General features: G+C 41.9%; 1 protein-coding gene across 2 annotated transcripts; it reads left to right on the forward strand.

Moving 5' to 3' along the window:
- CX3CR1 (C-X3-C motif chemokine receptor 1) lies at window positions 1–27,344 on the forward strand. Of its 2 annotated transcripts, XM_081287338.1 has the most exons (3): window positions 1–57; window positions 4,995–5,041; window positions 24,495–27,344. In XM_081287338.1, exon 3 carries the CDS (start codon window positions 24,504–24,506, stop codon window positions 25,569–25,571), a length of 1,068 nt encoding a protein of 355 aa, XP_081143464.1. In that variant the 5' UTR covers window positions 1–57; window positions 4,995–5,041; window positions 24,495–24,503; the 3' UTR covers window positions 25,572–27,344. The 2 variants fall into 2 exon arrangements, with proteins under 2 accessions (XP_081143464.1, XP_081143465.1); XM_081287339.1 differs by lacking the exon at window positions 4,995–5,041 and having other exon boundaries at window positions 11–57.

Consider the following 27,344-nt stretch of genomic DNA (forward strand, 5'->3'; position numbering starts at 1 on the left):
CATAGGGCAGGGTAGCTGACTGGCACATCCTGAGGTTCTCTTTCCCAGTGGGTCAAGGTAAGTGCACCTCAGTGGGCGGGTTGGGTGGGCGGGGCCCAAGGGAAGAGATCAGAGTAGATGTGTGATGCTGGTGTGCTCATGAGCCAGCCTTTTCCCAAGGATGTTGCAGTCTAAATATGTTCAATGGAGTGGAAAAGTGGAGAGTGGGAGTGTTTGTGGGCGGGGGGGTGGGGGGGTGTGGTGGGCTAGATCCTCTACAATACACATAACATAGTGGGACACAATTAGAAGTGTTAACAATTACATTTTAGGGATATGGAGAAAAACTTGTGGTCTGACTTTAACGGAAAAAAAGCAGATACGAAATTGAATCTGGATGATAATGAGGTCTTACTGCTATTTTTTTTTAAAGAGAAGATATAGTACTAGCTTTTTAAAAGAGTTCATATCCTTTAGAGACCCACATGTATGTTTTATGGGTAAAATTCAAAAATCCAGTGGTACTATGAAGTGGGAAACAGATAAACTATTATCCATGAGGCTGGGGTTGTGGCTCAGTGGCAGAGCGCTTGCCTCGCACACGTGAGGCACTGGGTTCGATCCTCAGAACCACATAAAATAAATAAATAAATAAAATAAAGGAATTGTGACCATCTACAACTAAAAAAAGTATTTAAAAAATATTAACCATGAGTTGTTAATTGTTGAAACTGGGTAATGGGTGCCAGGAGTTTCTCTCTGCTTTTGTATATGTGTGAATTTTTAATGCTAAAGAGTATTTTTAAATGACATCTGAATATTTACAATAAATATAAATGTATTTAATAGAAACATATAAAGATTAAATGTAAAAAAACTGAAAGATAATTGTGCTTGATTCTAGAGAGTAGAATTATGGATAGTTCTATGGATTTTTTTCTAAAACATTTTTTGCAGCATCTACAATTTCCCCCCCCCCTTTGTACCAGAGATCAAACCCAGGGGTGCTTAGCCACTGAGCAACACTCCCCAGCCCATTTTATTTTTTATTTTGAGACAGAGTCTTGATAAGTTGTTGAGGCTGGCTTTGAACTGATGATCCTCCTGCCTCAGCCTCCCAAGCCACTGGGATTACAAGTATGCGCCACCATGTCTGGCACCATCTGCAATTTTTTTATAATGATCATATTTTCATTTTAATTAAAATGTTTTTAATTAATAGACCTCTGACACAAATTTACTGTTCAATTTTGATATGTGCTTATATAACCCACTGTGAGAACACTTGGGCTCAGAAAGGTTTTGTGCCATTGGAAAATGTGATCTTTGCAAAGAAATTATGAAAGCAACAGAGGAAATATGTTCCTGCTTGACCACAGCAGCTCTTTCTCAGAGGCCACAGCTGAGGACCAGCTGTGGCTATCTTTTTCTGGGTGCTTGCCTTCCATCTGTCAATCATAACCTCACAGAATTTACATCTGAGTCCAGAGAAAGATGAGGGAATTTAAGATTCTTCCTCCTACTTAAAAAAAAAAGTTCTTATTGTTATTGATTTAAATACTAGATATAGAATACTTGAGGCGAAAAGAAATTAAATTAAAAGTAAAGAATAGCAAACCATGTGAAAACAGTCAAGAAAACTTCCCTGCACAGGTCATCCACGGGGCCTAGGCTTCCAGGGAGGAGGCAGATGGGAAGGGCACACGGGCTGCTGAGCCTTGGGAGCCACTCTGGGTCAAGGGAGCGGGCAGTGACTAGGACTTGGGACCTCTGGAAAGCAGAAATGGCCTAAAGAAGGCCAAGGTAGATTCTTCCCTTTCACCTTCTTCACTTGGCTTTATTTTCACAAAGAGATTGGGGCAGGAAATGTCTCAGTCCAAATTCAATTTGACCCCTCTTGGCTCTCAGACTGTCCTGGTACTTACCGTCCCCTGGGAAGGAGCAATTACTCTGTCAACCGCACATTTGTCTCCTTACAATCTACCTCCAACCCTCTCCTCAATTGTCCCCATTTCTTTTTTTTTTTTTTAATTTTTTTTTTAATTTATTTTTTTAGTTTTCGGCGGACACAACATCTTTATTTGTATGTGGTGCTGAGGATCGAACCCAGAGCCGCTCGCATGCCAGGCGAGCACGCTACCGCTTGAGCCACATCCCCAGCCCCAATTGTCCCCATTTCACAGAGTGGGCTGCAGACACTGCTTGGCTTTGGAGAGAAGTCCTGGCTCCTCTGCCCTTAGAAACTGTGCCCATAACTTGGCCTTGCTAGGTCCACTTTCTACTGTCACAGAGGACATTGTCCATGAGTCCTTGAAGCCAGGATTCAATAGGTGTTGATTTTTTGTGATGATGAGGGGCATGGTATATAAAGTCCCAGCACACTGCTTGGCCCATGTTTCATGTTCAAAAATAAAATACATGTTACTATCATGGGAAAACTGAGGCTTAGAAAGCTTGGGTATCTTGAGAACACAAACTACTTTCTTTTTTTTTTTTTAGGGGGTGCAGGGTATACTGGGGCTTGAAGTCAGGGGCACTCAACCACTGAGCCACATCCCCCAGCCCTATTTTGTATTTTATTTAGAGACAGGGTCTCACTAAGTTGCTTAGGGCTTTGCAGTTGCTGAGGCTGGCTTTGAACTCGTGATCCTCCTGCCTCAGCCTTCTGAGCCACTCAGATATAGGCGAGTGCCACCACACCCAGTATGAACACAGACTACTTTCAAGGGAGATTGTAAGAGATCCAGAGTTGTAGGGTCAGGAGAGGAGAGAATGTGTCAGAGCTGACTCAATTCAGAACTAACTTCTGTTCTCTTCTCTACCCACTCCGGGAGGCAGCCCTTCCCCACCCCAGTCAAATGTGGAAGGGCAGCTATGTCAGGTATGGTCCTCCCAAACCAGAGACCCTGGTATCATTTCTGAGCCTCAGGGCATCAATCTACCCCTCCCCAGCCCACCCTCTGCCCTGGAGTCATGAGCCCAGATTCAACACTTTGTAGCAGATGAGCTAATGGGGGAAGCAGCTCACAATGCCCCTCTGCAGCTCACAGGCATTTGAAGCAGGATGATGAAGTCCAAGTCTCAGCTGGCTCTTCTGAGGAATTGTTTTGATTCCCAGGGAGCACTCTGGGAGTTCCAAGAAGCAGGCTGTCTCCTGTCACTCAATCTGCCCGGAAGAACCTAAGGAGACTGAGATTGCCACCTGAACCTTGGTCCTGCCTTTCCTCTTCAAGCACTCGGAATACATCAGAAGGGATGTGCAGTGGAATTTTTTTTTTAAAGAGAGAGAGAATTTTTTAATATTTATTTTTTAGTTTTTGGCGGACACAACATCTTTGTTTGTATGTGGTGCTGAGGATCGAACCCGGCTGCAGGCATACTAGGCAAGCATACTAGGCTACCGCTTGAGCCACATCCCCAGCCCTGCAGTGGAATTTTTGTGGCCTCTGGCCACAGTGGGTGCTTCAACAACCTCATCTTATTATTTGACCAAAGTTCAACTATTTGGAGTTGTAAGTCTGGGTCAAGAAAAAAAAAATTTCCATTACATCTCCTTAAATATCTTTTGAGACTACCTTTGTCCTTTTCCTTAAATTGATGTTTATTGTGGAATATAACACCCTGAAAGAACAGTACGAAGGTTAACAACTTATTAAAACCCATCTGCCATGTAACCACCACCCAGGCCAATGTAAAGAACCTGGCCTGCTCCCAAAAGTCTTCCTCACGCCGCCTCCTAACCACGAACACCCCCCCCCCGCCCCCGCCACACAAATAACCATAACCCTGACTTTGGGGCAATTGTTTTCTTGCTTTTCCTAGTAGCTTCACCCGATCTACCTCTGCACCCCCAAACAACATGGTTTAGCGTTGTCTGGTTTTGATCTTCATATGTGTGGGCTCATTCAGAGGTCTATTTCTCGGTTTGGTTTCTTTGACTCAACATTGTGCTGGATTTTTTTTAATATTTAAAATGTTTTATTTTTTCCATTTTTCAATTGGTATATTACAGTTGTACATAATGGTGGGACTTATTTTTATATATCCGTTCATACACAGAATATAACAATATAATTTGACTAATATCATTCCCTAATATTTCCCTTTTCTCTTCCCTCCTCCCTCCGGCTGGTTCCTTTCCTCTACTGATCCCCCTTCAATTTTCATGAGATTCCCCCCCCCATCCATCCACCCACCCACTTTCTTTTCCTTTTTCTTCTTTAGCTTACACATATGAGAGAAAATAAAGGACCCCTGACTTTCTGAGTTTGGCTTATCTCCATTTAACACAATGTTCTCAACTTCCATCCATTTTCCTGCAAATGACACAATTTAATTTTTCTTTATGGCTGAATAAATCTCCAGTGTGTATACATACCATATTTTTTTATCCATTCATCCATTGATGGACACCTGGGCTGGTTCCGTATTTGGCTTTTGTAAATGGTGCTCCTATTATAAATATGCATATGCATGTATCACTGTAGTCAGATGATTTTAATTCTCTAGGACAAACTGGTCATATGGTGGTTCTATGCCTTGTCTTTTGAAACCCCCAAACTGATTGTACTAATTTACAATCCCACCAACAGTAGAAAAGTGTTCCTTTTTCTTCATATCCTCTCCAGCATTTATTACTATTTTCATCATTGGGTTTTTCAAATGCATCCATGTTATAAGAAATGTGCATGGCAATAATGTCCAAACTGGATCCAAACAGAAAGTCACACTCACGTGCACCAACAATAGAAATAACGATAAACTGTGGATCATTCACCCAGTGCATTCCTATACAGCTATGAGAATGAACAGATGACAGCCACAGCAATGGGATGGGATGGGATGCTTCCAGAGAGGCTGAGATGAACTTACAGATAAATGCAAAATTGGTACAGTTCCACGGGGCACTTCCCAGTGCATCTCCATCACACACAATTTTTATGTCTCTGAACAAGAAAGGGTGCTTGCCTTGCATCTGTCAATCATAACTCCCATCAGTTTTCTATTACTTACAGCATTACAAATTGACTCAGACAATGAAAGAAGGTGATATCACCAAACGGTGAGTGAGAGAGGACATCTAGCAATCTCTTGTGTGGGACTGTTTCAGTCTTTAATATTTTTTCCTTAGCTTCCTAGGGTCAAGTTTGCAGCTCCTCTTTCACCCCTCTTCTGCTTCCCACCTTGGCTCTCTGCATCCTTACCTGAGCCTCCACTCAGGCTAAACTGGGCTTTCCAGAATGTTCCCAGGACATGTGAGCCCAACCCAGCCTCACTTCCTTCTCTCTGCCCAAGAAACCACCCTGGGCTAGCCCCTCTGAGCCTTTGACTTCAAAGCCCACCTCCATTCATTGCCAGCTCCCTCTTTGTCACTCCTAAGGCTTCTCCCACCTTTAAGTCTCAGCCTAAATGGCAACATTTTTTGTGACCCTTCATCGTGATCTCCAGTCCTAATGGGGACACATGTGAGACCAACCCCTGGATATGTTTCATTGCTACACAATAACAAGCATTTACGAGAACTATATCTTAAACATTTATATTCAGAATTTATCACACAGAAAATTAGCATGTGATCCACATCACAGGTGATCCACTGAGAGATTGAAAGACAGAATAAAAATCTTATCCTCTTCTATAGCCAGCAGGCACACCCCATTATTGCCCATGTTTCTCAGATAAAGAACAGCTAGTCACCAAGGGAGAGGCCTTGACAGCACCATCTCTCATGCAGACTTCAGCCTAACCTTACCTGGTAGTCAGGGTGGCCATTGAGTTAGCTAACTGGCTTTTTCCCAGGAGAGCAGCATCCTTCTCTTTCCTTGGTGACAAAGTTGGTTTGCATCTTGGAGCAGGGCCCTGAAGTCAGGCCCTCTGCTTCTTACATCTCAAAGAGTTGATGTGCAGGTCCTTGAGAAAGGCCTAGTCCCAGTTGTGAAGCAGACAAAAAAGCCTACCGAGCTTTAAGAAAGGACAGATACACATTCAAAGAGAGGAAGAAATACTTACAATTCCAATTTTTCTAAAGTAAATGCCCTAAGGGGGAAAAAAAGAAGCAAAGAGAATCTCTTCCCTGATATTCAGCAAGGAAAATTAATCTCTTGTTTTTAATATTTATTTGCTCTTATACTACCGAAGGGTAAGGATGCTCAATAAATATTGGCTTAATTAATAATTAAATAACTAACAAGTCTGTCTCTGTCTTGATTTTTTAAAAATTTTTTATCAAGTATTTTCTTTCAAAATTTTACAGTTCATTTTGACAGAAATAAATAAATACCACAAAGTACTTTGAAGAGGAAAGAGTGTCAAACCCCAAGCAATGGCAAGCTTTGGATAGGGGCAACTCACAAACCCAGTGTGGGTCCAGGGTGCCTCACGTGTGGTTTCTCTTGTTGGTACTTTTTGGTTTGGGTGTGTTCATTTGTGCTGCATAAAACCACGGTGGTTGGACAACACCGTGAAGTTCACAGTTCTTTGGGGATAGACAGTCACTCAATTTACTTGCACAGGGGATAGGGTACAAATTGTAAAATTTTTTCCTTATAGTTCCCTAACATGGACTTGAAGCCCCCTCCATCCACCATCGGCCTCAGCTTTCTCTGTATTCTGAGGGATGCGTGGTGTAAAAATAGCAGCACCCTATATGGGAAAACCATCCAAATCTGGTAAAACCAGATAGCACAGCAACCAGGACTATAGATGTGGTGACAGGCTAAGAATATTCCTTTTTAATGCAAGGTTAAGCTCAAGAACTTTTTTTGAGGGGTGGGGGCTGGAAATCAACAGATCTGGCTCTGCTTCCAACTAGAACTTCATCTGAACATTCCTAGGCTGTGACCCAAGCATGTCACATACCCTGGGCAGGCTGATGGCAGCAGACACATGCTTTCACTGACCTAGAACTCACATTTGTCTTTAAGGTTGATTCCTTGTGTTGAATTTTTGTTGAAAAATTGAGTGTGTCAGAGCTGACAAGGCCTCTGGAGGCGATCTGGCCCATGATTTCATTTAACACATCAGGAAACTGAGGCAGAGCTACAGCAACCTGCCCAGGGTCTCCCAGAATTCAGGCATAAAGTGCACAGGCCGCCTAGGAAGGTTGTGGCTCTGGAGAGGGGAGCATGGGAGGAATAGACGAACTCTAGATAGGGCAGAAGGGTGGGAGGGGGCATGGGGTTATTAATGATGGTGGAATGTGATGATCATTATTATCCAAAGTACAGGTATGAAGACATGAATTGGTGTGAATATACTTTGTATACAACTAGAGATATGAAAAATTGTGCTCTATATGTGTAATAAGAATTGTAATGCATTCCACTGTCATAAATAAATAAATAAATAAATAAATAAGCACCATGAGATATCCGAAGGTAGGAAATAGGCTGATCCTTCACCTTTCATCCTTTTCTTCTCCAGAGAAAATGATCCCAATTTCTTCACCTCTGCTGATGAAAGCTAGATTCTGGGGGGTCTGATGTGAATACCACCTAGTGGTGGCCAGAGGCACAAGTAATATCCCGCCCTGCCCATTTTCCACTTGCCATTCCCTGAGAGTCAGCCTGCTGGGCTTTGAATCTAGAAAGGAGAAACCTAAGCACTTCAGGGTTGTATCATGGACCAGCTTCTTTCAGAGGACTTGTGTCTACTATTTCTGAGTCTTAGTTCTAGGGAAGTGGCCTGCGATATTCTGCAGACTTCCCCTCCAAGCAGAAAAGCATTATGCAATGCAGGAAACACAGAGGTTTGTGCAGAGGTGCATTTGGGATTGAAATCCTGGCTGTATGGCATTGTAGGAGAGTTAACCAAATCTCTGAGAACCTCTGTCGGTCCATTTGTGAGGACAATCATTTCTCATGGAGGATTGTAGACAGAATTCAGTGAGATTGTGCATATGAAGCATGATCTTGGCAGGCTCCTGGCATGGCAACATGTGCTCCTTCTTAACTGAGGTTTTCTGGGGTTAACATGCAGTTCTGGAACACTGAAAGAACCAGGGCATCCCATGCAGTACGTTTGGATCGAGCAACTCTCTGACTTCAGTTGGTCCAAAGGGGGAAAAAAACAATTAAGCCTCACAATTTCCTTGGCTCTAGGCTGAAGCTCAAACCCAGCCTTCACATAAAGTTTTACTAAACAGGGACCAGGAAGGGTAAAAATAAATAGATAGATAGATAGATAGATAGATAGATAGATAGATAGATAGATAACAGAAGATACCCTGGATTTGGAAAATGGTAAGCAGAATGTACGACCAAAAGAGGGTCAGGGGGCAGGGGGTGGGGGGGTGAGCAACACAAAAAGCATGTCAGAGAGAAGGAGAAAATGGACAGGGGCCACTTAAAAGAGAAGGCAAGTGTGGAAACAGGAAGCTCAGGAGGAACGAGGGGTGACGATGACCTCCACCCACCCATAAGAAAAGTCAAAAAATAAATGAGCAGGCCTGAGAAAAGGAAGTGACCAGAGGAAGTGAGGGGACGAGCAGCAGAGTAGAGCAGGATTTCTTTTATTCTAATTTGTTATATATGACAGCAGAATGCATTACAGTTCATATTACACATAAAGAGCACAATTTTCATATCTCTGGTTTCACACAAAGTAGAGTCACATTATTCGTGTCTTCATACATGGAATTAGGGTAATGATGTCCATCTTATTTCACCGTCTTTCCTACCCCCCCCGCCCCCCCTCCCTTCCCCTCCTTATAGTTCCTCTATTCCCCACATACTCCCCCTCCCAACCCCACTATGAATCACCCTCCTTATATCAGAGAAAACATTCAGTATTTGGTTTGGGATTAGCTAACTTCACTGAGCATTATACTCTCCAGCTCCATCCATTTATTTAAAATTGCTATGATTTTTATTCTCTTTTAAAATTGCTGAGTAATATTCTATTGTGTGTGTGTATATGTATATATATATATATATATATATATATATATATATATATATATATATATCACATTTTCTTTTTTATCTACTCATCTAGGTTGGTTCCACAGTTTAGCTATTGTGAATTGTGCTACAATAAACATTGATGTCAGGGACACAGCCACATCAATGTTTACTGCAGCACAATTCACAAGAGCAGGGAGTTTTAGAGAGCAGAAATTATCTCTCCTTGGCTAGGGATCAGACACACGTTTCATTCTTGCTGGCTGCTGCCCTGAGCTGCCATGCACAGCCTCGGGTGGGGGAGCCTTTCCTGTGCCCCGTGCTTGCATGCTGCTTGCAGCACTTGTGGGTATGATGCTGCAAAGGCTCATCCTGTTGGATCCTTACATTCCAGTTCTAGTGTCCTGAGAGACAAAGGAAAGCCACTGTCTGGGCAGGCCTCCCTTGAGGGCCACCCCAAGGACTGGCCACACTGCCACCTGCTGCCAATACCCTCTCTTTAAGTTCATCTCCCAATCCCTGAACATCTTAGAGGATCCAGAGATAAAAGGTCCACACAGCTCAGGACCACTGTTCTAAAGAGCAACCTTGCTAAAGCTATCAAGTTCGGGGACTGTTCAGCAGAGGGGCTGTCTTCCCAGACTGAATTTCTGGTGTAAAAAGAACCCTTGCTGGGCTCTCCCTGGTTTTGCATTAAACCCAGGGCTTTGTACAAGCTAGGCAAGTGCTCTACCTCTGAGCTCCATTCCCAGCCTGAGACTGGGTTGGATTTGGCTCCAGCACAAAGACTACTCTGCCTTTCCAGGCAGATAAAACCCTGTGTCACCTCTGACACATGCCACCAAGGCAGCACTATTTCTCAATACTTACCTGGAGAGAGCTGAAGTTGTTTAAGAAGCAGGTATGCCCAGCAGCACACACAAGAGGAGGGTGTTGAGGAAGCTGTGTTCCCCACACCACCTTCAGATTGTGCTGTGCTTTGGGACCTGTGTACCTCTCTTGGGGCTCCACAATGAGAGGTTGATGGGTCTCTTATCTTGCTTCACTAGGTCTTCCAATCACTTACCCATTCGTTCATTCATTCAACAAAGCAGGTACCCATAGAGCTCTCAGGATTCAAGGGCCCCTGGCCTGTGACCATAAAAGACAACTGTGTGCCCTGTAAGCTCCGCCAGGAACAGGAGATGCTGTCACCATTAGGTCCTGCCCTGGTCCTGTCCTGGTCCTGCCCCAGCGGGATCCAGGGGGTCTTGAAGGTTGAGTAGTGCTGGCCCAAGGAACGAGACAAGGAGTCTTTCCGTTGGAGCAATCTCCAGAGAGAGAGAGCTATAATGCAGCTTTCTCTGGGTCATCTTTTATTACAATTTTTCTCATCATTATGGATTCAGAATCATTAATAGAATACATCATTGATTTTACAATTTCCAGATTTTCCCAACATGTGACATTCCCTTTGCAATCATTATGGGTATAGAAAAATGCGTCATCAATTTACATTTTCCCAGGATGTGACATTTCCTTAACAATCATTAGGGGTACAAAATCATTAATAAAAGCGTCACTAATTTGCATTTTTCAGATTTTCCCAAGATGTACTATTTTCTTATTAACAGATGCCAAACTACATAACCAGACTCTAAGTCTCCCAACCTATCATTAACCTTTAAGTTTAAAGTTTATTTCTAATCGAAGAGCCCCATCTAAAGAAGTCCCCTTAAATCTTCTACTTAAAATATCCTAAAGTCTACAAACCATTCTTAAAGCATCTTAAGGACCCATACAACAAAAACTTAAGAATTCTAAACTTAAGAATCTAAGTAAAATAATATTTCTAACATTATTCTAAAAATTGTGTCTTATAAAGCTACTTTAATTAATTCCTACATTTATTCTTGTAAAATGAGTTGAGCCACTTTCTCCAAGAGTTTCTTTGTTTCTTAGTCTAGGTACACTAGTTCTTATATCTTTGTAATCTCCCTCACTGAAAGGCAAGTTCTGAACATCAGTCCACTTACTGCCAATATTAACTATGGTCATCATAAGTCCCTATGTGAGGTAAAAGAGGATTTATAGAAAAGGGGGGAATGTATCTTTATTTGCCTTAAGTTTCCTAAGTGTATAACATAACTTTCCCTTAATCAAATAAAACTACATATGGTGAGCTTTGTGCAATAAGCATACTAATTAGGCTTTCTAAGAGGCCAGAGATATGGGCTTGGGTTCTTAGTTGATATAATCCACGTGGTGCCTAAAGTTCTCATGACCTTTCGGGGAATGAATGTTGTTCATTGTCAGTTTTGTCCTCCATGTACTGAGATAGTAGAACAGCCTTCTAGTTTGTCCTCGATATGCTGAGAAGTAGTAGAACAGCCTTCAAGGAATGAACTACCCATTATGTTCTAGCCATCTGAAATTTAATTGGGTTTAGCAATAAGCATACTCGGGCTTCCCGTCAGGAATAGGAGCATGAAAATAAAAAGCCCAATGACATCAAAAAGGGTCTCATGGTTTCGTTTCCCACCTGTGCGGCTCTGCCAGCACTAATCCCCACTGTGACCTTGTCAAGACAGTGGGAGGGGGAGCGCCTTCACCAATTCTCCCTTTTTTTTATTTTTTAAATTAAGTAACTGTAGTTCCAGATGGGCTGAACGAATTCCGCGGCTCAGCAACTTGAAGAGGACTGGAAGGGCAAGAATAAGGACAAGAATAATTAAAACACTTACACCACTATTGATTAAAATAGAAAATAAGGTTTTGCTGGAGACTGAAGAATTCAATTTGGAAACAAAAGTATCAGCTAACTCTGGAACGGATGTTTCTGAAATATGTGCTTGACTACTGTCTTTTATCTTTTCTTGTAATTCCTCTATACCTAGGGTTAAATTAGTATCTCTCCATAATCCTCATAAATGACATTGTATTTGAAACCATGTTTCTTCAGAATAGTTGTATGTGTGGGGGAGTAACACAAATCCATTTAAACTGAGAATGATATCTAGTTGTCATTCGAGTTTTTATGTTTTGAATTTGATTGCCAATATAAAGGACAGCCTCTTCTAAAGCATTAACTCTTGCTTCTAACTTTCTATCTATATGTTCTTGGATCATAAATGCAGTAGAAATATTTTGTGACAACTCATTTACAGGATGAGCAGTATGAACTTCTTTAACTAGTGCGGTAGTGGAAGCAACTATAGACCCTATTATACCAATTAATGCTGAGATTCCTAAAATTAAGGCAGCTACAAAATATTTAGGTCTAATTAGAGCTTGATTAACTAAATCTGATACTCGTAACCCAGGATCATCATACCAAGGAGAATCCAATTTAATAGGCAACATAAGAAGGTTGATGTACAATTAAAATATGATTGGGTGCTGATATACTAGGATCAATACAATTTGTTAATGTACAGCCTTCACAAACAACATCATAAGTTTCATCTTCTAATTTTGAGATCTGTAAAATTCCTTGGTCTCTAAATAATATTGCATTGGGGGATCTCACACAAGCCATAACAAAATGAGATATGTATACTCATATACATATCTATAAATGCTATACATCTATAGATATGTATTATACCTAAAGAAGCCAATAACTTATAAAGTTCTGTATAGACCTGATAATGTTATTGATTTTAGTAAAATATAGAGGAGTGACCCATACAGCTGAGTACCATCTATTCATAGGCTCCACTGCAGACCTCATAGCAGTTTGTCCTTGAGGAATTTTTGATGACAAAAATCTACGATGATCATAGTCAGGTTTAGAAATAGAAAAATCATATATTGACAAGGAAGAATTTTTTGGAAGAATTTTGGAAAGAATGTATGTTTCAGTAAACATACATTTATGCCAAGATGGAAATCCAAATTGTCTATCTACCCCTACCCATGAATAATCAAGATGGGACTCAGCTTTTAAACAGTCTTGGATCATAGGAGGAGGCCTTTCTGAGGGTAAAAGATCTTTAAAATCAAGAAAACCTAAAGCTAAAATAGAAAATACTCAAAGATCCTTCACACTTCTTTCCTCACTTGGGGAATTTGTTTTTAAAAAGTTCTATAATGAAGTTGTAAATAGACTGCAGTTTCAGTAACACTATATATACTAAAACAAAGAGGAGTTAAATGGCTGTGACCCTTAAAACTGAAATTATATGTTGACATAGGATTAGTAAAAGAATTAGATTCACCGCCCAAGAGATCAGTATCATTGGTAAATACCCGAATATTTTCTTTACCCCAGGTACATAGGTGGGTCAGGATAATATGCCCCAAAATATTCAGAAGATACATTTGCTACTTGACAGGCAAGAATGGCTAACATAGCAATATACATATTTTCTGGTGTATAGGAATTTGACTAAGAAGAAATAAGTACTTGAGCTTGATAAGTCTGTTGTTTTATCTGTCCCCAAGTCGGTGGTTTTGTGAGTCTTGTAGAAGATGCTTGTCTAGGTGAGGGTTGAGAACTGTTGAAGTTCAACTGAGAAAAGGATAGAGTCAAAGTAGTTGTCAGATCCTCCTCGGGCACCATGGTCAATTGTGGGAAGTATTGGAGATCCGGAGGGCACGATCTCTTCTGCTTCCTGTTCCGAAGGCTGGACATTGGGTGGAATCAGTCTATCAGGAATCCAAATAGGAGAATCCACATCCTGTGGGAAGACACAAGCATACCCTCGCCCCCAAGTTAATAATACATCAGGTCCTTTCCATTTACCCGTCAAGAGACCTTTCCATTTCACTAAGAGTTTTGCTGATTTTTTTTTCACTTTCCCAATGTCTTAGCGTGGGAGTTATTGTGACTTTATAGTCACAATTAAGTCGGTTTAATCACAAACAAGACATGTTGTATAACATGATGAGGAGAACTATATTCATATTCTCCTTCTTGAAGTTTAGTAATTAGAGCCTTTAGTGTTTGATGAGCTCTCTCAACTAGAGCTTGTCCTTGAGGGTTATAGGGAATTCCCATAAAATGAAAGATTTTGAACATGTCACAAAAATTTTTAAAAGCATTTGAAGTATAAGCTGGTGCATCATCTGTTTTTAGTGGCTAGGCATCCCCAAATATGAGAAACAAATAAGCAGATGTTGGACCACGTCTTTATATGCTTCCCAGTTCTTGCTGAGGCAATAATCACATGGAAAAAGTATCAACAATGACATGAACGTTATCCAATTTTCCAAATGAAGGAATATGAGTAACATCCATTTGCCATAAATCATTAGGTCTTAAACCCTGAGGATTAACCCCCATGGATAGAGTTAGGAATAATGTTGGGCAGGTTTGACCATTTCTAACAATAGTTCTAGCTGATTCCCTAGGATATGAAATTGCTGTCGAAGGGCAGAGGGATTTTGATGATGTAAAGCATGACCATCTGTAGTTTCTTGAGGAGTAAAAATTTGGGGTTTAGTTAATGAATTTTGCCAAAGCATTACCTTGTAACAGTTCTCCTGGAAAGTTACAATGTCCTCGAATATGTTCTATAAAATAAGGATGTTGTCCTTCTAGGATCAACTTTTGTAAAGAATTCAGATAATGAAAAATTGTAGTCCTGTGCTGAGGAAGAGAAGCTGTTTCTAGATGAGGAAAAAATTTCACAATATACTGAGAATTAGTATACAAATTAAACATTTTATCTTTTAACTGGGTAAAAGCCATAATTACAGTTACCATTTCTGCCCTCTGAGCAGAGGTTTCCTTTGTCTGTTGAACATAAAAAGTTTTGTCATTAATAACTAAAGATGCTCGTCCATTTGAGGAACCATCAGTGAAAACTAAGGCTGTGGTTAGGGCTCAGAAGGTAAGGGCTCAGAAGAGAACAATTTTGGAAAAATGATAGGGTGGTTCTTAACCAGGTACAACAAAGGATGAGATGGCAGATGAAATTTAATGTGACCATAATATCCCTGCAGGGCTATTTGCTAGTCTTCAGAATGTTCCATAAGCATATTTAGTTGATCTAATATGATCAACTAAAGAAAGAAATGCATCAAATTATGCATTTCTTTCCCAAATAACTCTCTACTTGTATACCTTCCCTTGATTATTAATAATGCAACCACAATAGGATATGAGCAGATAACCTTCTTAGAGGTAACTGGCATATGCATCCATCCTAAAGGACCTGACTGACACAAAACTCCTGTGAGTATATGAGGAGTAGGTAAAATAAGAAAATCCCAAATCTGAATATAATCAACTCTTTGCAATTGTTGTCTATTAATAGCTTCTCCTACCTTGCATAAGGCCAGTTTAGCCCCTTCTGTCAAAACACGAGGAGAACGTGGGTCTGAGTCTCCTCTCAAAATATTAAATGATGATTTAAGTTCTGCAGTAGTGAGTTTCAGAAAAGGACGAATCCAATTAATATCTCCCAAAAGTTTTTGAAAATCATTTAAAGTCTGTAAATGATCAATCCATAATTTTAAACTTTGAAGCTTGAGTACTTATAATTCTACCCAAATAATTAAAAGGAGGGGATTGCTGAATTTTATCTGGAGCAATTAATAGACCAAAATTTTGTAAAGATTGTGTCAACTTCAATAAAATATGATGAAGCAATTGGACGTTTTCATGAGCAATTAATATGTCATCCATATGATGGATAATATAGGCATCTTTATATTTATCTCTTTCTTGTTGGTTGTACTGCCAATGCAACATATTTATGACAGAGAGTAGGGCTATTTTTCGTACCTTGAGGCAATACCTTCCACTGAAATCGTTGGAATGGTTGTTTCAAATTGACAGAGGGAAGGCTAAAAGCAAACCTTTTACAATCATCAGGATGTAATGGAATACTAAAAAAGCAGTCTTGTAAATCTATTACCATAACATGAAATCCTTTAGGGACAGCTAGTGGAGAGGGGAGTTCTGGTTGTAGAGAACCCATATCTTCTTCCACTGTAGCATTTATAGCTCTTAGATCTTGTAATAATCTCCATTTACCTGATTTCTTTTTAATAACGAATATAGGAGTATTCTATGGACTATTGGATGGCTCTATGTGTTTTAATTCAAGTTGTTCTTGAATGAACAAATCTGCCCTGTAATTTTTCTATTGTTAGGAGCCATTGTTCTATCCATACAGGCTCATCATTTTTCCAAATCATTTAATCTGCTGTTTCAACAATGGCCCCAATTAAAAATCCTGTTGAGCCTCTTCTACAAGGACAGTACAGAGACACACTCCCATTTTAAACATTATATCTTGACCCCATAGAGTAAAAGGAAGAGAAGAAATCACATATGTCTGAAAAGTTCCTGAATTCTTATTATCAGTCCATTTAAGTATTTGAGTGCTTTTTGCTATATTAGTAGCAGTTCCAAGTCCCCTAAATACTGAGGGAGTCACGGTTCTAGGCCAGGTTGAGGGCCAATCTTTTCCTGCTATGCAAGTAACATCTGCTCCTGTGACCAAGAAACCTCCAATTGTTTTTCCTTGAATCTCTAGTTTTTTTATAGGACGAGAGTTTTGAATTTTTTGAACCCAAAATGCCATATCTCTAGAACCAAAACCTCTAGTTTAAAATTCTTTGATCTTCTGAAATAGCTCGATTTCCTATTGATAAAGAGGGAAGTAACAAGACCTGACCAATCCTTTGCCCTTTATGAATAATCAAAGTTTTTTGAGATGAAATCTCTACTAAAATCTTAATTTCTCCAGTATAATCAGAATCAATAACTCCAGGAATAACCTTAATCCCTTGTAAAGAAGTAGAGCGGCTTCCTATAATAAGGCCAAGAGACCCTTTAGGTAAAGGCCCATATATTTTAGTAGGTATAGGTAAAACAGGAGAATCTAAAGGAATAACTACTGATTCTGAAGATGTCAAATCTAACCCTGATGAATCTGGGGTGGCTCTCAATAAAGCCCTTATAGTATATCCTGTTGAAAAGGATTGGTGATGGCCTCTATTATTGGAAGGGCCCAAGACTGGCCCTATTACCAGTTTCCCGGTTGTAGGTTGGGAGTTATATGTAAATTATTAGAATTAACTGGGGAATTTTGAGGAACAGTTGGCATTGGGCCACCTTCTAAAGGTCTCCCATTTATATGAAATTTAGAGCGGCACTCCTTTGCCCAGTGGAATCCCTTATTACAACGCGGGCATGGGGTTTGGGGTCTAGACATCTGATTGGGAAGTGAGATTTCTCTAGTTTGAAAATTTCTATTAGGGCAAACTTTACTAAAATGACCCATCTGTCCACAAGAAAAACAACCCCGATTTCCTTTACTTTGCCCTCTGTATCGAAGCCCTTTAAGAAACTGAGGATTTGTTGGTCCCTGTAATGCTGCTGCTATGGCTACATCTTGTAAATACGAGGGTGACATGTCAGCACAGACCTTAATGAAGTCAGATAAACTTCCTGTCGTTCTAATAGGTCTCAGAAGAATCTGACATGCAGTGTTTGCATTCTCGAAAGCCAATTGTTTAATTATAATTTGTGCAGCTTCATTATTAGTTGTAATTCTTTCCACCAAATCTTTTAATCGGGATAAAAATGCTTCAAAAGGTTCTTCAGGTTTCTGTTTTATGGCACTTAAGCCAGAAGCTTTAATTTCCGTATTTTCTAACTGTCTCCAAGCATTAACTGCTAAATCTGAACACTGGACTAACGCAGGAAAAGGCAAGTGTAACTGATCACTTGGCAGAGCCCAATCATTTTCTCCCAATAACATATCAAGAGTAACTTCACTGTTTACAGATTTATTATATCGAGAGCGCTCTTTAGCTCTATCTTTATAGTCTGTTTTCCATAACAAGAATGTCCCTCTGGGGAGACAAGATTTTGCAGTAGCAAACCAGTCATATGGGGTCATCCATCTACTGGCAATGGTATCTACTAATTGTAAAGAATACGGAGAAGCTGGCCCGTAATCATGAACAGATTGTTTTAATTCTTTTAAAGTTTTTAAAGGCAGGGGTTCCCACTGAGGCAGATACGGTTCCTCGTCTCTATCAATAAAAGTGATAGGGAAAGTAAAACCGAAGTCTCCAGATTGTAGAGCCTCTTTCTTGGCTCCTTTAAATCCTCCATTTTGCAAGGGAGGAGGTAGGGTATTTTTTATTTTAGAACCTGGTTTATCTTTGGTAGGAGATTTTATAAAAGGTTTGTAAGGCCCTGTGCCTAGAAAGGCAGGGAATTCTTCATTATAATATTTAGCAGTTGCCTTTTCTATATCATCTTCATCTTGTGGGCTGAGTTGCTTCTTATCGTCATCATCGTTTATAACGTAAACATTGTCTTTTGCTTTTTGTTTTAAAGGAGTTTCCTCAGTAGGAGTTGAAAGCTCAGTGGAACTAATTTTAGTTTTTAAAGTTTCAGTCTCATGAGCTGGTTCTAACATCTCTCTTAATAAGGGCCATAACGCTACAGTTTCTACAGGCATATTTTCTGGCCCATGATAAGAATAATAAGCTCTTAAACCTTCTCCTATCTTTGCCAGAGTTTTTAAATCTAAGGTCCCTTCTTCAGGGAACCAAGGGCAACATTCCTGAATAAAATGAAAAATCCTTTGTAGCTGTGAAGCAGAGACCTGAATTCCCTTTTTTGTAAGCATATGTTTAACAATATCAATGAACAATCCTCGCTTCTTAGATTCTGTGTTACCCATTTTTCTCTTACCTAATTACCCACTCTCACCTGCTTTATTAACAGGGGGTTCTCGAAACCCACGGGTAATGACCTATCCACTCTGAGAATAGGGGCTAAAGCCAAGGGGGCTTACCTACAGGTCCCTGTTTCAGGCACCAAATACCGGGTCCTGTCCCAGACGGATCCAGGGGGTCTTGAAGGTTGAGTAGTGCTGGCCCAAGGAACGAGACAAGGAGTCTTTCCATTGGAGCAATCTCCAGAGAGAGAGAGAGCTATAATGCAGCTTTCTCTGGGTCATCTTTTATTACAATTTTTCTCATCATTATGGATTCAGAATTATTAATAGAATACGTCATTGATTTTACAACTTCCAGATTTTTCCCAACATGTGACTTCCCTTTGCAATCATTATGGGTATAGAAAAAATGTGTCATCAATTTACATTTTCCCAGGATGTGACATTTCCTTAGCAATCATTAGGGGTACAAAATCATTAATAAAATGCGTCACGAATTTGCATTTTTCTGATTTTCCCAAGATGTTCTGTTTTCTTATTAACAGATGCCAAACTACGTGACCAGACTCTAAGTCTCCCAACCTATCATTAACCTTTAAGTTTAAAGTACACCTGTACTTTATTTCTAATCGAAGATCCCCATCTAAAGGAAGTCCCCTTAAATCTTCTACTTAAAATATCCTAAAGTCTATAAACTATTCTTAAAGCATCTTAAGGACCCATACAGCTAAAAACTTAAGAATTCTGAACTTAAGAATTTAAATAAAATAATATTTCTAACATTATTCTAAAACTATGTCTTGTAAAGCTACTTTAATTAATTCCTACATTTATTCTCATATAATGGGTTGAGCTGCTTTCTCAAAAAGTTTCTTTGTTTCTTAGTCAAGGTACACTAGTTCTTATATCATATATCTTATATTTTTATTATCAGTTTTGTCCTCAATGTTCTGAGATAGTAGAACAGCCTTCTAGTTTGTCCTTGATATGCTGAGAAGTAGTAGAACAGCCTTCAAGGCATGAACTACCTGTTATGTTCTAGCCATCTGAAATTTAATTTGGTTTAGCAATAAGCATACTCATGCTTCCTGTCAGGAATAGGAGCATGAAAATAAAAAGTCCCAATGACATCAAAAAGGGTCTCATGGTTTCATGAGTTTCAAAGCCCATCTGTGCGGCTTTGCCAGCACTTATCCTCACTGTGACCTTGTCAAAACAGTGGGGGAGGGGGCAGCATCACCAAGGTCGTTAGGAATGACAGTAGATGGGGTAGAGAGAGAAGATGTGAGGGAAGGGGAGGGGGGATAGTAGGGGATAGGAAAGGTAGCAGAATACAACAATTGCTAATAGGGCATTATGTAAAATTGTGGATGTGTAACCGACGTGATTCTGCAATCTGCATTTGGGGTAAAATTGGGAGTTCATAACCCACTTCAATCTAATGTATGAAATATGATATGTCAAGAGCTTTGTAATGTTGTGAACAACCAATAAAAAAAAACTATATATCCTTCCATAAACCTTTATACAGCATTTGTTCTAAATCAGGCCTCTCTTTACTAAACTCTGATCTACAGAGCTAAAAAAAAAAAAAAAATGTGAGTCTTCTTTTGGGATCTCCCAGTCTTGAGGGAGGGATATGGGGAAGGGTATAATGCAAAGTTAAAAAAAATAAATAAATGCTGAAGGCACACACATTTGGGCCCAAACTGTAAGCCTGCCATGAATAAGCTATTGATTGGCCTTAAGCAAGTTATTCACCCATTTAATAAATGGTATTCGACATATAAAAGTTCTACTACTTCTCATAAAGTATAGATAATCCTTTTATATGTCGAATACCATTTATTAAACATACATTGTGCCTGGTATTTGTACCAGGTTACTTACTTTAATTTTTCCTATACTTCATATTTTTGTTTATTTTTATCTTGAAAATTCCAAAAGAAACATTTAAAATCACTTCCAAAATAGGTAATGTGTGTACATGGTAAAGTAATCCTGAGATTTGGGGGCTGGGGATGTTAGCTTAGAAGTAGAGTGCTTGCCTAGCGTGTGCAAGGCCCTGGGTTCAATCCCCAGTACCAAAAAAAAAAAAAAAAAAAAAATTCCAAAAGTTTACAGTAAAAATTAAAATCCCCCCACCATCCCCCATCATCTTCTAGTCTCCATATATGCCCTCCAGCATGAACTACGGTTACCACCACTGGTCCACCCTCCAGAGGTATTCAGACCTCACACAAAACATACACACAGCACTATTTCCACAGAGAGCAGCACAGTGCATGCCTGGTACCTCATTTACCAGTGTCTCTTAGAGATGGTTCCATGACAGAACACTGATCTGCCTGGCTTTGCTTTTTTTTTTTTTAAAGCAATTGCTTGATGTTCTGTTCTTTGGATTTATCGTGGTTTTGTGTGGTCTGTCCCTACCAATGGGTACTGAAGTGGTTCCTCTTCTTGTCTATTTAAGGCTCACTGTGGTGAGGGTCTGAGTGCATACTTCCTTGAGCTTGTGTCTGAGCATATCTCTGGATAAACCCCAACAAGCAATTGGGTGTCATTGCGTTCTTTGGCTCTCCACAAATCCCAACGTTGCTCTTTAGAGGGGAAGAAGCTGAGACAGTGGCCCTGCTGACATTTTACCTCCAAGGACTCCACTTTGTTTGATAGTCACTGTGTCCCCATCTTTTTTCCCTGGCCATCCTTCATCTTGAGTGTGTGTGTGGGGGGGGGCATTAAGGGATGGGAAGAGTGTGGCCTGGGCTTCAGTCCCACTCCCCCACTTCTAGTTGTGCAATGAGCCGGGGCCTTGACCTTGCTGTGCCTCTTGTGGATGTGAAGAGCACTGAGGTCTCTAGTCCCTTGGGATCACATAGGGGCTGTCAAAAGAAACACACCTCCTGCTCCTCCCTCGGTAGCATGGCTCCCAGCAGGGATCACAGTACGCCTAGCATGCATCTACTCTATGCATAGCACTGTGCCGGTGCTCAGAGGAACTCCTGTAGGAGCTGGGCCTGAATCTGATCTATCAAGGAGCCAGGATAAAGGTGGCTGAGGGTTTCTGTGGCCTTGATGGGCAGATCCTCAGGATGGCAGGGATTGTCCTGAGCCAGATCTGCCATTTGGATCTCAGTAAGTAAAATGTTCACCAGTCGGGCAAGGTCATCCCTTCCACAGCATCTCCTGAAATTGTGTCCCATCTGCAGGGATGTATTGACCCACTTCCCAATTCGGTCTTTATCTCAAGACTTTGTGTGAATTTCCCATTGAGACAAGAGGCCCCTTTGTGGCTGAGGTGGGGCCTAGCTAATCCCTCCAGGATCCCAGGCATGTTGAACCCGGGGCAATTTATATATTTGCATGGATGTTGGGCCCCTCCAATCAGGACCTCCTCTGGCTTATTTGGAGTCTTGGAACAAATTAGAGAAGGTGTTCTTGTGTGTGTGGCAGCCGAGTCACACAGCAAGGTAGGATGCTGGATTGGGACCCCTTACCCCTTAGCTAGCGGAATAGTTGCTTAGTTTTAACTGTCCCTGCCTTCTCCACGCAGGGTCCTGCCCCAGTCTTCAGATAGCCCTGGAGCCATCCAGTGCAGTGAACTAAACACAGGACTTTCAGAATTGCAGAGAGGATTCAGTGGATAACAATGCACATGGAATGTCTGGCAATAAGCCTAGCAGTTTAGTAAAAGCTTAGCAAAAACTGGCTTACCCCCCCCCTTAAAATAATTTTTAAAAAGGGCTAGGGTTGTGGCTCAGTGGTAGAACACTTGCATGTGTGAGGCACTGGGTTCGGTCGTCAGGACCACATTTAAAAAATAAAATAAAGGTATTATGTCCATCTACCGATTAAAAAATAAATAAATAGATAAATAAATAACAATCTAAAAAGAAGCCATTTTTCAATTATTATTTCAGGGGGAAATTTCATAACCTTTAAATACCAAATTCCCACGATGCCCAGAGTGGAATTGTCTACAGGCAACCTGGGTGAGTCCAAATGCTCAAAGAACCTCTGCAGCCTCACCTAATGCAGGAAGGAAGTAGCATTTACTAAGTTCCTGCTGTATGCAACACACTTAGAACAGTTTCTCTCTTTAGAACAGTTCTGTGGGCAGGTGTGAGACTGCATCTCAACCTTGCAGATGAGGAACATCAGGCCCAGAGATTCCAAGCTCACCCATCACTTAGCCAGAGAGGGCAGACCTGGGGTTCAACCTCAAGAGAACTCAAGTCCACAGAAGTTTGGGGGCTGATGGACAGATAACAGGCACAAAGAAATGCAGAAAAATTTTTATTGGTTTTAACCTTTTGAAGTCAGCTTTGCCATCTCTTTTCACTGGGCAGAAGGGGAGAGAGACTGTCTAGCCCAGGGTCCCTACCTTACAACCTTCGAGGACTTGACTGTTTCCTCTCTTACACAGCAGTATCCCACACACTGAGTACCAATTCCTGTTTCCCCATCATCAGCTTTAGACAGATGAAGCTTGCCCTTGTAGAACTCAAAACAGGATCAGGTCAGCAATTAATTCTTATTAACTTAAATGGTCACAGCCAGACCCCTGTTCCAAGAAAAGGGCCTTGCAGCCTGAAGCAGGGAACGCACACATTTTTTCCTAGGGTCAAACACTCCATCACAGACTGAGAAGGTCCAGGACTGGCAGCCTCGGCCTATTTCATGGCAGAAGAGACTGGGTGAGATGCAAGACATGCCAGAGGCAGGGCAGGGAGAAGCAATACCTCAGCTGGGTGGGCTGTGGGAGATACTGCCTGGGTGAAACCATCATAGCCAGGATGCAGTAGGGTGTGGAAACTCCCTTGGTTAGAGAACCATGAGCTCTGCTTTCAGTTTTGATGAAGAAGGAGGTGCTGACAACCAGGAGGCCTGCTGGGAGACTCTCGGGGTTTCTGAGCCTGCCTGTGGTCTCACAAGGAAGAGGAGGTGCCAGAGGAGCAAAGGGAGAGGGTGGCCTGTCTGTTGCCTCTGGAGTAAATGTCCAGCAAGTACTGGATGGGAAAAGAGTGGGGAGAGGACAAGCTTGATTGCCCAACCTATGCAGAAATGTCTTCTTTTTCAATTTTTGCTCAAAAGAAACCAGGAGATAAGGTTAGTGGGGGAAGGCCAGGGCTGGTAATAACTAGGAGAAGCAGTCTCTCGGGTCCAACCGTGAGCTCATCTGGTCTTGCACCTGTCAATCCTTCTGTGACTGCAAAACCCTGGATCATGACAGTGCTCCTCTTCAGCTGGGGCTGGAGGATGGGCCATGAGTCCCAGTTTGCTTGGATTTGAGGGGTTTCCCACAGGTGGGAATGATGAAAGTCCTGGGCAACACAAAACAGATGATTCATGAGAGAGCACGACTCTGCCTATTCCCTGCTGAGGACAAGAAGGACTTGTTAGTTCCAAGAGGAAGAGGAAGAGAAAGGGCTCTCCAAAACCAAACAGGGGAGTCTCTGAGACCTCTGTCTCCAGGCTTAGCTTCATGGAGGAAAAATGAGAGGACAGAAGTTGGTGACGGTGGAAATAAAAAAAGAGCATAGAAAATTGTTTGGGGAAAGGTTGGGCGGAAAGAAGCTTCCCCTGTCACCTCTCCTTATCCTTCCCTTCACCTCTGTCCTTGATCCTCCTTCCCCTATCTATACACTAGTCAAACTCAACACCTTTTGGAGAAACTTTTGAAAATTAATGAAAGAGATCTGTCTTGAGTCCCCAAAGACCTAGATCCAAATGCTTGCTGAGCAAGTCCTCTTGGGGACCTCTCTTTGACCTTGTTGGGGGGCCTGGCTGCCTCCCTTGCCAAAGGTTTCTGTGGCAGCTTCCACCACCAGATTGTGGTGGAGATGAACAAGATGGCGGGTGTGAAGGCAGGGAGTGACTGGCATTTGTTTCTTCCTTCCTGCCTCCACCATGGACCAGTTAGAATTCCAGATTTGTTCCCATGAGGACTAACCCTGCCGCTTTGTTTTCCCTTCTGATCCAGGTCCTCACCATGCCCACCTTCTTCCCTGAATCAACTGAAGAATTTGAGTATGACGAATCTGCTGAAGCCTGTTATGTGGGGGACATCGTGGACTTTGGGACCGTGTTCCTGTCCATATTCTACTCTGTTGTCTTTGCCTTTGGCCTGGTGGGCAATCTGCTGGTGGTGATGGCCCTCAACAACAGCCGGAAGCGCAAGAGCATCGCCGACATCTACCTGCTGAACCTGGCCTTGAGCGATCTGCTCTTCGTAGCCACTTTGCCCTTTTGGACTCACTATGTGGTCAGCGAACAAGGCTTCCACAACGCCGTGTGCAAACTCACCACCGCCCTCTTCTTCATCGGCTTCTTTGGAGGCATATTTTTTATCACTGTGATCAGCATCGACAGGTACCTGGCCATTGTTCTGGCCGCCAACTCCATGAACAACCGGACTGTGCAACACGGCGTCACCATCAGCCTGGGCGTCTGGGCGGCAGCCATCCTGGTAGCGGCACCCCAGTTCATGTTCACAAAGCAAAAAGAAAATGAGTGCCTGGGTGACTACCCCGAGGTCCTCCAGGAAATCTGGCCAGTGCTCCGCAACGTGGAAGTGAACTTTCTTGGCTTCCTGCTGCCCCTGCTCATCATGAGTTTCTGCTACTTCAGAATCCTCCAGACCCTGTTTTCCTGCAAGAACCAAAAGAAAGCTAAAGCCATCAAGCTCATCTTACTGGTGGTCATCGTGTTTTTCCTCTTCTGGACACCCTACAACATTATGATTTTCCTAGAGACTCTCAAACTCTATGACTTCTTTCCCAGCTGCAACATGAAGAGGAATCTGAAGTTGGCCCTCAACGTGACTGAGACGGTGGCGTTTAGCCACTGTTGCATCAATCCCCTCATCTATGCATTCGCTGGGGAGAAGTTCAGAAGATACCTCTGCTACCTGTACAGGAAGTACCTGGCTGTCCTCTGTGGTCGTTCGGTCCACGACAGTTTCTCCCCATCCGAATCGCAAAGAAGTAGGCAGGGGAGCATTCTGAGCAGCAGTTTTACTCACTTCACAAGTGATGGGGATGCGTCCCTCCTTCTCTGAAGGGATCCACAAAGCCTTTTCTCCGCAGAGAACCCAGAGTTCCTGAATCGGACACTCAGTAATGAGAACAGACTTTTGTTGATGTTGTTGTTTCATACATGCAAAAAATTTGGACCCAATACTAACAAAACCAGCCTACAGTGTATTCAAGAAATGTGCTCAAAATTTGAATGCCAGGATGTTTTTTTGCTTACAAATGGCAAAATTGCAATCCAGACTAACTTGGTTGAAAAGAGATCTGTGAGTGTTGTTCTCATTGTGGCACTGACAGGGGGCAACTGAGCCCTCGGGGTGAGTGGAAAACAGGACTTGAATCTAGCTAGGATTTGCTCTCTCTGACCCTCAAGACTTTTAGCAGTGATAGATCTCCAAAGCTCACGTAACACAGATTTATCACCAGAAAGGGTATAGGATCCATTTCTCTCTGGTCCCAAGGTCAAAATATCCCAGAGAGGTCTTCTGATTGGCCAAGTTTGTATCAGGTGGGGACCAGGTGGTGGCATCCACAAGAAAGGGATATATAGGATTAACAGCCTTCCTTGATCCATGGTTAGAGGTTGAAGTTAGATGTTTCCAACAAGTTAGAGGAGTCCCTACTGCTCTGATCAGACAGAGCAAGAGCCACAAAACTTCCCCGGTACCTGAGCTAGCTCCTCCTTGTCACACCAACCGGCACACACCTCTTCATTAAACTTCCTTTTATCATGTCCTCAAGCCTACAAGGGCTCTCCACTGCCCACTGCATCAAGTCCAAACTCCAATGCCCGACCTCAGACCCTCCACCGTGCAGTTCAACTGACAGACTCCCCGCTACTTACCTTTCCAAAGGACCCCATCCATCTCCTATGTCAGCCATATCCAGCCCTGTGTCTGCAATAAGATCTCACACGTCCCCCTCCACTTGCTTCCAGGCCCATGGGGAGAAACAAAAAGAACCTTGCCCCAAAGCGAAGGCATGAATTCCAATCCCAGCTCTGTCATTTGCCTACTGGGTAACCTGGGGCCAACTGATGTTCAGTTCCTGCAACTATAGAAGGGGGCTGATGGTATCTTTTGTATAAGGAGCATTCTCTCTATCATGAGGAACAGCCACCAACTCTTGCAAGCCCTCATCATCTCACCTGTTTCCCAGACTTCAGGTGTACCCTGGCACACCTGGCAATGAAGAGGTTGCACCATGCCCAAGTAGGACATAGCCCCAACATAGAGGAGGATGGTTTCTTCTGCAGCCCTCAATAAACAGCTAGATCTGAAGGTGGACAGCCTCCTGACCCAAGCCTCCTAATCCCTTTGCCTCAAGCCCCTTCCCAAGTCAATCTCCTTCACTCTTGCCACTGCCAACCTGGAGAGCCAAGCCATGAGAGCAGTTTTCTTCTTTCCGTAAACATTTGAGATGGTCTAAAAATTTAAAGTAATAATGCTAAAGAAAACATCATCTATGCTCTAACCACACGAGTCTTTTCATTCCTGTGTTTGCCCATCAGACCTCGTTCACATTCTCATCTGTTTAGAGTTGCAATCATAAAGCACAGTTATGTAACCTGCTTTCTACCATATTAGATCCCCGGTAGCTCTGTTTCTGTGTAGTTTTATAACAGTCCTTTTAGAAGACTCTAGCAGATTGCATGCTCATTGAGGCAGACGTACTGATTCATTGCTGTGCGCTTGGTCTCTCCTTGGCTGTCTGTATATGTGTTTGACAAATGAGAGAATGAGTCATGTTCCTTCAGGATCATCTGCCATCATTAACTCACCATTACTCTGTTGATAAAC

Source organism: Spermophilus citellus, assembly GCF_964194105.1.
Source record: "Spermophilus citellus genome assembly, chromosome: 3".
In the NCBI taxonomy this organism is placed as follows: Eukaryota; Metazoa; Chordata; class Mammalia; order Rodentia; family Sciuridae; genus Spermophilus; species Spermophilus citellus.

Excerpts from the sequence above, each read along its gene's own strand:
- CX3CR1 (XM_081287338.1), top strand. The coding sequence starts at position 24,504 with ATGCCCACCTTCTTCCCTGAATCAACTGAAGAATTTGAGTATGACGAA.